This window comes from Camellia sinensis, chromosome 3 (assembly GCF_055761805.1).
Source record: "Camellia sinensis isolate YWXY chromosome 3, ASM5576180v1, whole genome shotgun sequence".
In the NCBI taxonomy this organism is placed as follows: Eukaryota; Viridiplantae; Streptophyta; class Magnoliopsida; order Ericales; family Theaceae; genus Camellia; species Camellia sinensis.
This window is the reverse complement of record NC_138963.1, coordinates 100,986,397-101,000,190: the sequence shown is the minus strand read 5'-3', so window position 1 is coordinate 101,000,190 and position 13,794 is coordinate 100,986,397. Positions and strand designations below refer to the sequence as shown.

The 13,794-nt window shown below is 35.5% G+C and overlaps 1 protein-coding gene across 1 annotated transcript; it reads right to left on the bottom strand.

Annotated features, from left to right (window-relative positions):
• Nucleotides 1–6,715: 6,715 nt before the first annotated feature.
• Nucleotides 6,716–12,545, bottom strand: LOC114300782 (PKS-NRPS hybrid synthetase cheA-like). The gene is made up of 6 exons (XM_082918277.1): nucleotides 12,434–12,545; nucleotides 10,419–10,479; nucleotides 9,041–9,098; nucleotides 8,102–8,941; nucleotides 7,398–7,559; nucleotides 6,716–6,847 (listed from the first exon to the last, which is right to left on the bottom strand). The coding sequence occupies exons 1-6, from the start codon at nucleotides 12,543–12,545 to the stop codon at nucleotides 6,716–6,718; spliced, it is 1,365 nt and encodes a 454-aa protein (XP_082774403.1).
• Nucleotides 12,546–13,794: the final 1,249 nt, after the last annotated feature.

The window sequence follows — 13,794 nt, the reverse complement described above, 5'->3', positions numbered from 1 at the left end:
ATCTGTTAAAATCAATATATCTGTCTATCTCTTGAAATCATCCAATTTGTCTATTTGTTAAAATTCACAAAGTTTATTTTATTTATCTATTGAAATTCACCAAATAACATATCTGTTGAAATGTGATACATGTCACTCATTCAAATCTTATCTGTTGGATATCATACATTTCTTTATCTCACTACCATTACCTACTGTCATCGGCCATCGACTGCCGCCGCCGCCGACTTTTTTGGTGTATCCTTATCATCAAATAAGATTTTTTTTTCTTGGATCTAATACCTTATACACTCTTTTTGATGTATTTTTCACCAATTCTGTCAAAAAAAATTTTTTTAATTTTAAATAAATTTATACTATAAAGACTAAAAGAGTGTGTGTTGATAAGTGGCGGACCTATAGAGGAATGTAAAATTTTATTTCTAGCTGATATATTGAATTTGGTTTTGGTGCTCTCACAATTGAATAATTTTATCTTGACTCTTGGAACCTTTTCTAAACTTATCCCAGTTATTTTCGATTGCTCTTTACAATGGGATTTAAGAACATTTTATATCATCTTTTTCATGAAGTTGTTTTTACACTTTTTAAAGTGACTACTATAGAACATGTATTTGTGTCCATGTTTAAGAAATTAAAAAAAAAAATTACAAAGTAAACACCTCATCTTTTAATACTTTGTTTGGATCGAAATGAGAGAAAAGATTATAAAAAAAAATTAAAAAATAAAAAAAAAGACTTTGGTCTCTCATCTAGGTAAAAAAAAACAAATAAAAGAATAGATTGTGTTTTCTCACTATTGAATGACAAATTTTTTTTTTCCCTTCCTTTATATTTTGAGAATAATGTTTGAGGGCCACAAAATGTGTGGCTCAAATGGCTCGAAACTGCCAAAACGACGTCATTTTGCGTCGTTTTGGCAGCAAAACGACGTCGTTTTGACAGTTTCGAGCCATTCGAGCCACAGATTTTCGGGCTTCCTACCAGTGCTGATATTTTAAGGACAATCTTCATATTATAAATATTTTACAACCAACCAAATTTATAAATCAAACAAGAGAAAATAATTTTCTTTAAACCTATGTTTATTATAAGAAGGGCATAATCCATACCAACAAGCCAAGCAGAACACTAAACAAGTGTTCAAAGATATATATTACTACTGTTATGACACTATTAAGATTATTACAATGCATTCATATAGAAATATATATAAATATATCTATACTACTTATAAGCAATGTCTTGAAATTGAACTCTCTCTCTCTCTCTCTCTCTCTCTCTCTCTCTCTCTCTCTAGTTCGGAGCCCCTCTCTCTATACGTTTCTTCTCCTAGGGTTTTTAGTGTGAAGTGGTAGTCGGGGTGGGAAAGGGGGTTTCCGATGGCCTCCAACCTCCTCTCCTCTTCTCTCCTCCTACCCCTTTTTTCTCTTTTCTTTCCTTGCTTTGTTGTCCAATAACTTGAAAGTTTTGGCTTTCTATCCTCTTCCTCCTTTGTGAGATGTTTCTTCTCCCCTTTGCCTCAAGTTCGGCCGTGGCCTTCACCAAAGCCGCCATCTCTCCTCTTCTCCGCCTCCTTTCGGCGTCGCCTCCACGTCTATCTCATGTGCGGCCATCATTGCCCCTACTCGCTGCTCTTTCTGCGCTAGATCCACCATCTCCCTTCCCCAGATTTGCCACCTTTACACCACCGGATCCACTGCTGGCCTTGTTGGAAGTTTTTGGTTTGTGGGTTTGTGTTTTGCTTTTTGTCTTTTGGTTTTTCTTTGTGTATTTTGTTTTGTTGTTGTTTGGTGTTTTGGAGTCCATCGGTGGTGTGATTGTTAAGCTTACCCTCTCTATGGTTGGGATCTATGATTTATCTCAGACATGCTCTATTGCTAAACTCTTGTGATCGGCTCTGTTTCGCAGTGCGAGCGCGAGCACAAGCGCGAGCACGAGATGTATGTCTGAATGTTTTCATAGTTTCTCTCCTTTGTACTTCTTTTTATATTTTTACTTTGTTTGGTGTAAATTTTGGATTGGATGGTTGGATGAACTCTTGTATGTGCCATTTGGCTTTTCTTAATGGTTTTTTCTACGTATAATATATATATATATACTATCTATCTATCTCTACTATTATTAAAAGTAAACAGCTCATTTGGTGTCCAAACTTTAGTGGCTTCTCGTTATGTCACGTGTCCTCATTTTTCTATTTGAAAAAAAAGAAAAAAAAGAAGAAGAAGAGATAGTTGACAAAGTGTTGGACTTAAACAACACTCTTACCACTTGCATGGCATGCCATATATAGTAAAAATTGTCTTAATTTTACTTATTTTAACTACGCATGCATTACGTGTGTCAACCGCTAATATATATATATATATAAATAAATTGATGATAAGTTAAATTTTATATATAGGGATTTTAGTTAGAGCTCCTATGTTATAAGTTTATACTATAGCAAGGACACATAAAATACTTGCTAGTTTGGGGGGTGCCTCTATTTACACACCCCATTTTATCTCAAGGCAAACCATTACTTAAGGCACACCCTTAATATTTTGATAAATAAGTATTTTGCTCAATACACACCGTAAACTTCCATCTTTACCATTAATCACACACCCCACCCACAATGCCTTCCATCTTTACCCTTACTCACTCACACACGCCACCCACCCACGATATTCCATCTTCCCCTCCATTCTCTATTTAAACCGATGAAGACCCATTGCTAAATACACTTTTTTTCTCATCAAAGACATCGTCAGTGGTGCTCAACACAGTTGGAAACAACTAACATTGGAGATATAGTAGGTGAGTTGTCATTTGGCTTAGATTTTAGGGCTTTATATACTTATTTCCATTGCCATGAAATTTGTATTTGAGTGAATCAATGTCCAAACCGTTCGACACTGGAATGGTGAACCCCAAACATCTGTACGGTCTATTTCTATCGAACAACAAGGAGTTTGACACTTGACTTTCGAACAAGAGCAGTTTGTCCAGTCTATTGTTGTCAAACATGTTCGATCTCTTAGTGTCGAACCTTAAGTAGTAATTCGGATGTAGAATGTCAAACATTAATAACATGTTCAAACAGATACTATTGAACAGTATTTGTTTTTTTGTTCTTTTTTTTTTTTTTTTTGTCTTAATGATAGGAACCCTGTTAAAAATTCTTGTATCTAGGTCTAGACTGTTGTTATTGTTGTAATATTTTCTTACCATGTTTTGCCTATTAATATAAGGCAGACAATACATTATTGCTTCCATGGTGCACCAATAATGGGTTAAGAGCTATAGGCCCAAGTTAAACAAAGTGCTATAGGAGCCTTTGGCCCAATTTTGCAATAGTACCTTTCAGTTTTGGAATACATTAGTACCTAGTTCCTAACTTTTTGACAAGGTGAAACCAACATAAGTTAGTTCCTTATACTCTTCAAACTAACTAACAACAATATATATGCTAAATTGTAGTTGATTATCATACATCCACATAATTTGCTGAGAACAACAACATACACTAGGCTGAGGCATGTCAATGATTTTTGTCTAGTCTTAGGGTCGTGATTCTAACACTATAGATATCCAAACAACAAGAATAAAGTAGATAAAAAGCGAAAACAACATACTACATATATAACACAAGGTCCATAGATATAGAGAATAAAAAAATGAAATACATCCCGATTACCCTTTCTAAATGGTGATGATGTATGTCTAAAATAAGAATTTTCATAGTAAATTATATTGTTCATATGATAGTGGCATAGATCTATACCAGGCCATATGATTGTGAGTATTTGAACATAAATGATTTGTGTTACTTTTATTAACTTTATTGTTTTCTGTTTCATTTTTAGAAATGGATGACCCTTCACATATTCCACTCACTGCCTCAAAGAGACGATGTCGTGCATTAACAAATCCTGGTCGTGGCCGGGATCGAGATCGGGATCGGGGTCAGTGTAGAGGTCGGGGTGATGATATTGTGTTGGAGGAAGCACCTTAAATCTTGGAAGAGGATGTGATTGATAATGGTTCAAGGGATGATGATGATGCAGCTGATGTTGATCAAGCTGAGGAAATACTCACTGGTTCGTTTCCTGGAGGGCCATCAGATCCATCAGTACTGAAGAGCTTCAAGGCACATATTGCAGCAACTATATGGGAGCAAAAGGTAGTATATATATTTTTTTCATGCATCATTCATTTAATTATTTATTGAACCAAATTATTGATGTTAATTACTACTTACCTTGCAGGAGAGGAATCCCTTAAGGTGTTATAATCATGTGTCAAAGATTCTTGAGTGGCGGTGGTGGTCAAGAATCGACAATAAAAGGTTTAGAGACATTGTGCAGCAGTCGGGCCTATCTTCTGTGGTCTGTTGCACATATCGGTTCGTGAATAGGATTGTCATATCTGCATTTGTTGAGCGATCGCAACCAGAGACAAATACTTTCCATTTGACAGTTGGTGAGATGACAATGACATTGGATGATGTAGGTAACATCTTGGGGATCCCTATCACAGGTAGATCAGTTAGTGCTGCAACTTTGACAGATCAACAGGCATATGCACTTGTGGTAGCTTCCTTGGGAGTTGATGATGCTGAAGCAATTGAGGAACTATCATCTGCAATAGGATAATCAGTAAAGCTGGAGTGGTTATGGAGCAAATTCAGTGGTTGTAAAGATTCAGACACCGAAGAATCCATAGCTTGTGCCGCTAGAGCATATTTGCTATTTCTATTAGGATGTACACTGTTCAGCAACAAGAGTGGGACAAGAGTTCTTGTTGTGTACTTGTAGTTGTTGATGGATTTGATTGATATTCATACATATGCTTGAGGCGCAGTTTCCTTGGCATATTTATACCGACAGTTGGGATTTGCCATGAGATCAGCTGTTCAACAGATGGCTAGTTACATGACATTGTTGGAGGCATGGATTTATGAGAATTTCCAGCCATTTAAACCTCACCAAAACATGGAATATATTGTACAATTGCCTCACGTGCATCGATGGACGCCTCATCGGGAATCTGGTTCAACGGTGTCACACATATAGGCGTTACGAGAGGAGTTTGACAGATTGGCATTTCATGAGGTATACCAATTAATATTAGTTCAAATAAATGTTCTCATTACATGTCACTCATCAAAATTTCATTTGTGTTTCTCTCTTAGGTTACTTGGGATCCATATCAAGATTGCCGTCAATATCGCCCATGTCATGAGATCACATTCTATACCGGTTGTTTGAAGTGTTTGGATGTAGTTGAACCCTATTATCCTGAAAGGATTCTTAGACAGTTTGGTAAAGTTTAGACCATCCCACCTGCGCCATTCGACCCTGTTTGTGTTGTTAGAGATGTCATAACAGGTTGGTATAGAGTGATGTATCATTATCTTAATCAGATATGGGAGAGTTGAGATAATCATGTTTTAACAGCTCGGAGGAGGAGTACCCCAGTCAAACGTCTAGTTGATTGTGTTGACAGGATAGTCGATCTGATGTACAGGATGCTGAGGTATGACAATATTGCGCACACATCGTTTACATTTTTTTTTTTGAAGATGGCACGTGCTAATTACAATTGTATTTGTTCTTAATGCAGCATATTGATCACGCACTACGGATTGCGCATCCTATCATCGAGGCGGGCCATGATACTAGTGTTCGTGAGCCAGATAGGTTATATAAGGCCATTAAGAGGATGACATGTGTGTTTCAGGGTCAACAAATCAATGAGGCTATACCTAGTTCTATTCCATTTAGAACATACAATTGTAGGAGACGAGTACATGATAGGTAGTTGGTTTTGTGGTAATCTTGTTTTGATATTTTGTAATGGAAAAGAAGTACTCTTTTGATGTTTTTGTTGTTTTGTAATGAACAAGAATTACTCTACTAATATTTTTTAATGAACTAGTATTCATGGTTTGTAATTTTGGTAATGAACATGAAGTATTATGCCAATGTGTTTGATACACCGCAATGAACAAGTAGTACCATGTGCATTAAATTAACTCAAAGATTAATCCAACTCAACTATGTAAATGTTAATCTGCTAAAAATGTATCGGTAACTGTTTGAATTGCATAACTACAACTCAACTCACATACATCATTACTCATTAAGGTTAATACAATCAAATGTCTCTGTAGTAGGTACCCCTGAATGAACAACTTCTTTAAAATGCTCAATTCGGCGACTATATGCAGTAGCCTATCCAGCCGCACAAGAATAATGAAACTTGCACCAATTGGTAGCTATCGGTGGAACTGGATAACCCGGTAACACGAACACCTACATTGACAAAGCTTTAAGTATGAGAGTGATGCAGTACAAAATGATAAATGTATTACACAAATCATAATTTTATACCTGGACAAAATGATTCCCATTAACAAACCCAATAGCAATCTAACGTCGTTGAACTTGTGATGTTGGCACTGATCGTTGGGGAAGGAATGTAAGGCATTGTTGTGCAGATAAGTGGAACAATACCACATTATAACAAGATGCAATAAGATGACCCATGTCAGGCATAGTCATCCAACGGTGATACCCTGGATTGGGCTCAAAGTATGATAGAATATGGGTTAGCTCTTCAATCCCGTCATGTGAACCATATAGATGAGTGTAATGGTCTATGTGTATGTGCAATTCTTGGAGGAGATCATGCCTGACTTGACCCCATTCAGCCTTTGTAAGCCCCATCAAGCCAGCAATGGCCCTAAACCACAATTGTCATTGACATCTATATCCCTGATAAGACATATGTACGGCTTCAATCCAACTGGGAGTGCATCAACATATGAATAAGTCGTAGTTGTACGAGTCTGATATACCTATTCAACAGGGAAGGCATCAATACATAAACAACAAAACATGTAATTTATCATCAACAAAAATGTAAGTAAAAAATGATTACATGTACCTTCTATTTGGCAAGCCGTTTTTTATATACTTTAACAGAATCCTGTGTGGGGATCTGGGTGCCCATAGGTGAGTGGCTATCATGTCCAAACTGAACCAACTCAAATGCACATAGGTCTCGACGCGTAGATATATCTATCTTCTTATGTCCTTTACCTCGAGGGTTAGGCTTCACATCCGGCTCAATGAGAAAGTACTTTGCGGATTTGCAATCTCTCCTAACTTATGCAGAATTTCCAACTGCATAGTGTAATCAGATGTATTGAATCGTTTAAGTATAAGATCAAACTTTGGTTCATAACTCAATTCCACTTTATCATTCTTTAACTTTTGTACTAGCTCAAGAGTCCTCCAGTGCGGGTTAATGCTATCAAGTGGTATTGGACGACTCTGTCAGATGTAATCCGTAATCTCATGGGAACAAGGTAACCCGTGTGTTCATCGAACAACATATCCACATACTGAAGCATCGATGCCAACATAATTCGCTCGCTTACTCTCCGTTAAGACATGATCTAATGCAGTAATAGAGATATTTCCTCGAAGCTCTCTAAAATGGGATGGTTTGAACTGGTGTTGTACAACGGTTAAACACTTCTCAAACAATGCCTTAATATCAACATGCTACAACTCAAGAAAAATATGGATCTTGGTCTAAGAATACTTAAAATTGACTTGGTTAGAACCAAGTTGCCATTTAAGTTTTGCATGCGCACTTTTAGCCTTGTATACAATGGAAACAATTAACATAATTAAGTTTAAATAATCAAAATCATAATGACTAGTAGTGTAAGGTAGACAAATATATATTACCTGTTGGTTGTAACATTCCCGAAGTACATACAACTATCTATCCATATGGCAACAAACTTATCCTTATAAGGAATTAACCAACTTTGTGACACGTATTGCACTGCCTCAAGATATGTATCAAAATCCGCTAGTAGCCTAGCAAGGTGTTCATTGTATTCAAGCACAATTGAGGAGAGTACTAAGAAATTCCATAAAGAGATAAACTTGTCTCATTCCTCCTTACTCTTAAACATTTTCTTGCATTTCGCCAACACATTTCTACTAATATGCCATCGGCATAATAAATGTCGAGATGTAGAAAATATCCTATCGATAGCATTCATCAAAGCAAGCTCCTTGTCCGTAACAATCACCTTGAGAATAGCAATGTTATCCAAGAGACTACGCAATGTCGTTAACATACAAACGTAGTTATCTATCCACTCAAATTGGAGATACGCAAAGACTACGGAGAATGACATATCAGTGGATGTCACACCAACTATCTCAAGAAGAGGAAGATGATATCGATTTGTCTTATATGTGCAGTCCATGATCAACATCTCTGGAAATGAACGGAGTAAATCTAAACTGACAGGATGTGCCCAAAACAAGTCTGTGACAGTCATCATGTTGTTGTCACACTTATGCCGCTCAATGTAATTGTGCTTTTCGAATTCACCCAACAACTGTTGCATTTGTGATCTCCCAGCTTTCTCAATAACATTATTCCTATGATGTACATTGTAAATGGTTTTCATAGTAGTTACATTCAAAGCATCCTTTTGTTTCAAGATAACCAAAATCTCTTTTGGTCTGACCATGCTTTTGGACATATCCACTAATAATGGTGTTTCCTCCTTAGATAATCTCCCTGCAAATGAATGTCCTTCAAAATGTTTAGCAGGAGCATGGTTATGTATTTCACATGCTACATCTCCCATCCAATCATCATCAGCCATCAACTTACGAGCCCTTAACTTAAAAGGACTCCCGCATTTCGTTGTACCTGTTATCTTCACAATTTTTTTGTTCGAATCATCTCTTTTTAATTTCTTATGAGCTCTGTATTGACCACTTCTCTCACAGGCAAGATATATTCTTGGTGTCCTATGACCACCATTGTAGTCCGATGTCTTGATGACAATCACAAACCCATTTCTCCTTCTATGGTCCTGTACCCAACTGAACAATTCTTCTTTGCTCTTGAAAACCTACATGTCAAATTCACCAAAGTCATTAAACATGCGAAAAGAAAAAGAGAAAAAATACTAATTTTCGATATGAGACTACCTCATTAGTAATAAATTAACTTGTGTAGTCAACAAGACCCCCAGATCCAACATTATTGCATTCCATTGATGCACAATTCTGGAAAAAGCCCAAAAAGAAAAAAATGTTATAAGTGTTCAGTAGTACATAGTCGAATTAAGTGAAATTGTTCGACTGTTTCTAACCGAACAAATGGTGTTTGTTCGATACTTACAAACCGAATAATTGGATCAGGTTCGACACCATGAAACTGAACTTGTACAATTTGTTCGCTTGTAGGTAGTCGAACATTGATATATTAATCGACTCTGGATAACAAAACTAATACAAATGGTTTACCACTCAGTAAGTAAACGAAAACGAAAACGAAAAAAAAGAAAGAAAAAATAACCTTTTCCTTGCTCCATTGTTCCAAATCAGTATTGCCAGATGCATCATTCATTGAATCCAATCAAAATCTTCAATAATATGTATATTTTTGGTTATTTCTTAAGGATTTTTGATTTTTGTTTTAGGGTTTTTTGATTTTTGAGAGACAAGATACATAAGTAACACGTTTGAGATTGTTGATGTGTATTATATTCATTGTTCTTTATGGTAATTATAAAAATGGTGTATATCATAACTTGTCATTTATAGTCATTTTACCTAAGGTTACAATTGTAATAAAAAAAAATCAACTAATTAATGGTGTGCCTTGAAATGAAAGGTGTGGTGTAAATAGAGCCTCCTTAGTTTGGGTTCTCTCATATTTTGGATAACAAATTTGGACTAAAATAACCTTTACTGTTCAACTATTCAATGTTTTTTACATTTTGAAAATTTTGAAAACTTCCAAATTCAACAACTTTTTATTTAAATATCTATTTTTGATAAAATTTGTATTTTTGAAATATGTTCTTTGAAATCTATTAAATAAGATCTGTGATCAATATCAATTTTTTTTTTAAAAAAAAATTACTATGTTCGTAGTCTTCAAATAGTATCAGTGAAATTTCAGTGTTTATAGTCTTCATTCGTGAAATTTCACTATCTTGGTGACTTCAAAAGTGAAACTACTTTTTGAACAATGAATTTTTACTGTCACACCCAGAACTCGCCCCTAAAAGTTTGGGCATGACCACTTCAGAAAACGGACATAAAACCTGATGAATATAATCTACGGGGCCTGAACGGAAGCATTTAATAGTATATAGTAGCAAACAAAAAAAATAATAATAATAACAATATATCCATTGAGCTACCACTACCATGCCAGGATCACAAACAGAACATCATGCAGTTAAATATACAGTGACGTGCACCTGAAGATAGCTATGTACACATACATATACGCTGATCTTAACAGACATTTAGGGTACAAATTAAAACTAGCAAAACTCCATAACTTGAACAATCAACATCTAAGGGCTTAGATACTCAGGGTTTGACAACTGGGTAACAGAAGCCACAAGTGAAGGTTGATCTCCAGGTTGAGTGCCTACAGAAACAAACATAAAATAGAGTGAGTCAAGCTCAGTGAATAATAATACATAACAACTCAATGCTCAACGTGAATTGTAATCCATATCCGTGTGTTTATCAATAAAGAGAGCATATGGTTTATTTGTTTCTGTATGTATAGTAAAGTATCTTCGTCAGAAAACTTGTCATATCTTGAACATTCAGGGTTTCATAGTGCATCTAGGCATTTTGGGGAAAATTATCCAGAAAGCATATCATATTATAAACACATCATAAGTTCGTAGCATTTTTTTTCTCATTTCAGAAATTACTTATCATATGAAACACTTCGTAACTCCAAATACAGATTTCATCAAAATCATTTATACTTTGAGTATCTTTTACAGAATAGCCTTGGGCCTAATCTTAAACACAGTGGCTTTAAGCCCTTAACAGAACGGCTTGCAATCCTTAACAAAATGGCATGAAGCTCTTATCAAAACGGCATAAAGCCCTTGAAACAAATTGGCATAAAAGCCCTTGGAACATCTGGCACAATAGCCCCTTGAAACATATGGCATGAAAAACTCTTGAAAGATGGCATATAGCCCTTGAAAAGTTGGCATGAAGCCCTTGAACATAGATTGGCATTAAGCCCATGTGATGGCATAAAGCCCTTGTAATGGCATAAAGCCTTTGTAACTTGTGATGGTATAAAGCCCTTGTAATGGCATAAAGCCCTTGGAATGGCATAAAGCCCATGAAACTTGTAATGGCATAAATCCCATGAAACTTGTAATGGCATAAAGCCCATGAAACTTGTAATGGCATATAGCCCATGTAACTTGTAATGGCATATAGCCCATGTAACTTGTAATGGCATAAAGCCCATGAAACTTGTAATGGCATAAAGCCCATGTAACTTGTAATGGCACAAAGCCCTTGTAATGGGAATGATTTCAGTCTTCTTAAAGTATCAGTATGCAATAATGCACATAAGTTTCCCATGGCCTGATTACAAATTAATACAGGTGTCTCGCGAACAACTGAATAATAATAATCATAACAATTATTAACTGAGGCCACATAATAATATTAAACATTGCATGCGTGTCACAGGTTCTTGATGACCTCCGGTCCATAAGTAACACAATAGAATAATCTCAGTTTCATACAGATACTTGGCTTAAAGATGAACATAATTCTATTTATTCATTAAGAAACGACGTAATTTGCTTATAGATAATAGAGAATTTATTATTTGCTATTGATAGAACGAAATCATTCTAAAGTCATACTGATATATGCCATTCTTTCAACGTCCACATTGACTTTCACTCATCATAATTGTTCATGTAACATGTTCGTGTAACACTTACAAGAAACAGAGCGTTAGTGATAATAATTATCAATAATCAATAGAATGTACATCTCCGTACTATTACTCACAGTGTGCTGGTAGAGCGTTTATTCCTCCCGAAGCGTGTCCTACACACATATAAGGTCATACATTAATTTTCTGAGTCATTTCCCCTAATTTCCTTTCTCATTTTAACATGATTCACAATGCTCATAACAAGGTTCATTCGCAAATTTTAACATTATTTCAAAACATCTCAAAAATCCAATTCAACTTGTACATGCATAATTCAACCCACCAATTTCATGATTCTATTTTCCATTTGGGCAAAAATCATTATTTAGCATCACAAATTAACCTAGGGTTTCAAGAAAAATATAAAGTTTTCCATAAAAAATACAAACTTCTCATACCATGACTTTACATCCCAAGTTTCTCCTTAATTATACATCTAAGGGTCATACTCCATCACCTTAACCCATCAATTGAACCCTCAATGCTTCAAACCCGAAATTCCCAAATCTCATAATTTACTCTATTTGCTCAAAAATGCAAATTCGTATATTTATACAATGGAAAGACCACAAATCTATATTTTGATGTAAGTATTGAAGAGAACTAGGACTCCTACCTCCATAATCAAGCAAAGAAGTGAGCTTGAGAAGAAGCCTTCGCAAATCTGAATTCCAATCGGGTAAAAACATTGATCTTCTCTTGTTCTCCATCCTTGATGCAAAAACCATGGTGGATTGTTGCTCAAAATAGAGGAAATCAAGGTTTTAAGGCTAGGGTTTTGGAGGGTTTCGGACTTAGGAGAAGAGGAAAGAAGAAAGGGGAAAGAAAATGTGGAAAAAGATCTCAAAATCCCGTTTTTACGCTGCTGTACTCGCCAACCCCGCTCGAGCGTCCTTATTCCCGCTCGAGCGTACCTGCTCTCAGCACAGATCCTAAAACTTTAATCATGTATAACTCTCTCATCCGGGCTCCGTTTTAGGCCGTTCTTGTGTCCAAATTGAAGCCCTGGAGATAAGCTTTTCAATCGTTCTAACCTCACATTCAAATTCAAAGTGTGGAAAAAGAAAAGGGCAAAAGAGTGGCTGTTGAACATAAACAAATTGCTCGAATTAAAGTTTTTGGTCCCATCTTACTTCACCATCATATTACTACCCCAAACAATACTCCAAAATAAAATAAGAAGATTCCAAATACACCACTACAATGTCAAGGGAAATCTTACTTCTCACGCTCGAGCGTCGCTTCAACCGCTCGAGCGCGCACAGACTAATAAAACAATCCGCTCGAGCGTCAACTTCTCCGCTCGAGCGGAGATTCACAACTCCCAGAATCTCAGGCCATCTGCAAAATTGCTGAGAACCCCAAAAGTCTGCTCGAGCGTCAAATCCTCCGCTCGAGCGAAGGGAAAAATTCTGGGTCGTCACATTTACTGTTTAATAGTCTTTTTTACAGTGAAATTTCATTGAAATTTTCTTTGAACAGTAAAATTTCACTGACTTCAAAACAGTGAAATTTCAAATATAGTGTTAGAATTGCAAAATTGAGTGTCAATTGTAAAAAATTGGTACCTCATTTAAAAATTTTGGCTAAAAATTTCAAATTCAATTCTCCAAATGACAAGATTTAAAAATTATATATTACATTTTATTTTTAATAATAAATTCTAACTTTAAGCATAACATAAAATCAAATTAAAAATGACTAATGAATAAAAAAAAACACTCTAAAAAATATCTAAAAACAACTTTGATGCAACGTAATTTCTAAGAAGAGGTCCTCAAATTTCTCTGTTATTAAATTAATAAATTCAAGCAATATTAATGTCTAATATAAGAAACCATTTCGAATTGTACCCTTCCAACAAAAATTCATTGACTCTATCTATATTAAAGACTTTTCTATTTTTATATTACTAGCATGATACTCATGGTATGCACAATCTTTAATAAGTATACAAAAATTAATTTAAATTTAACT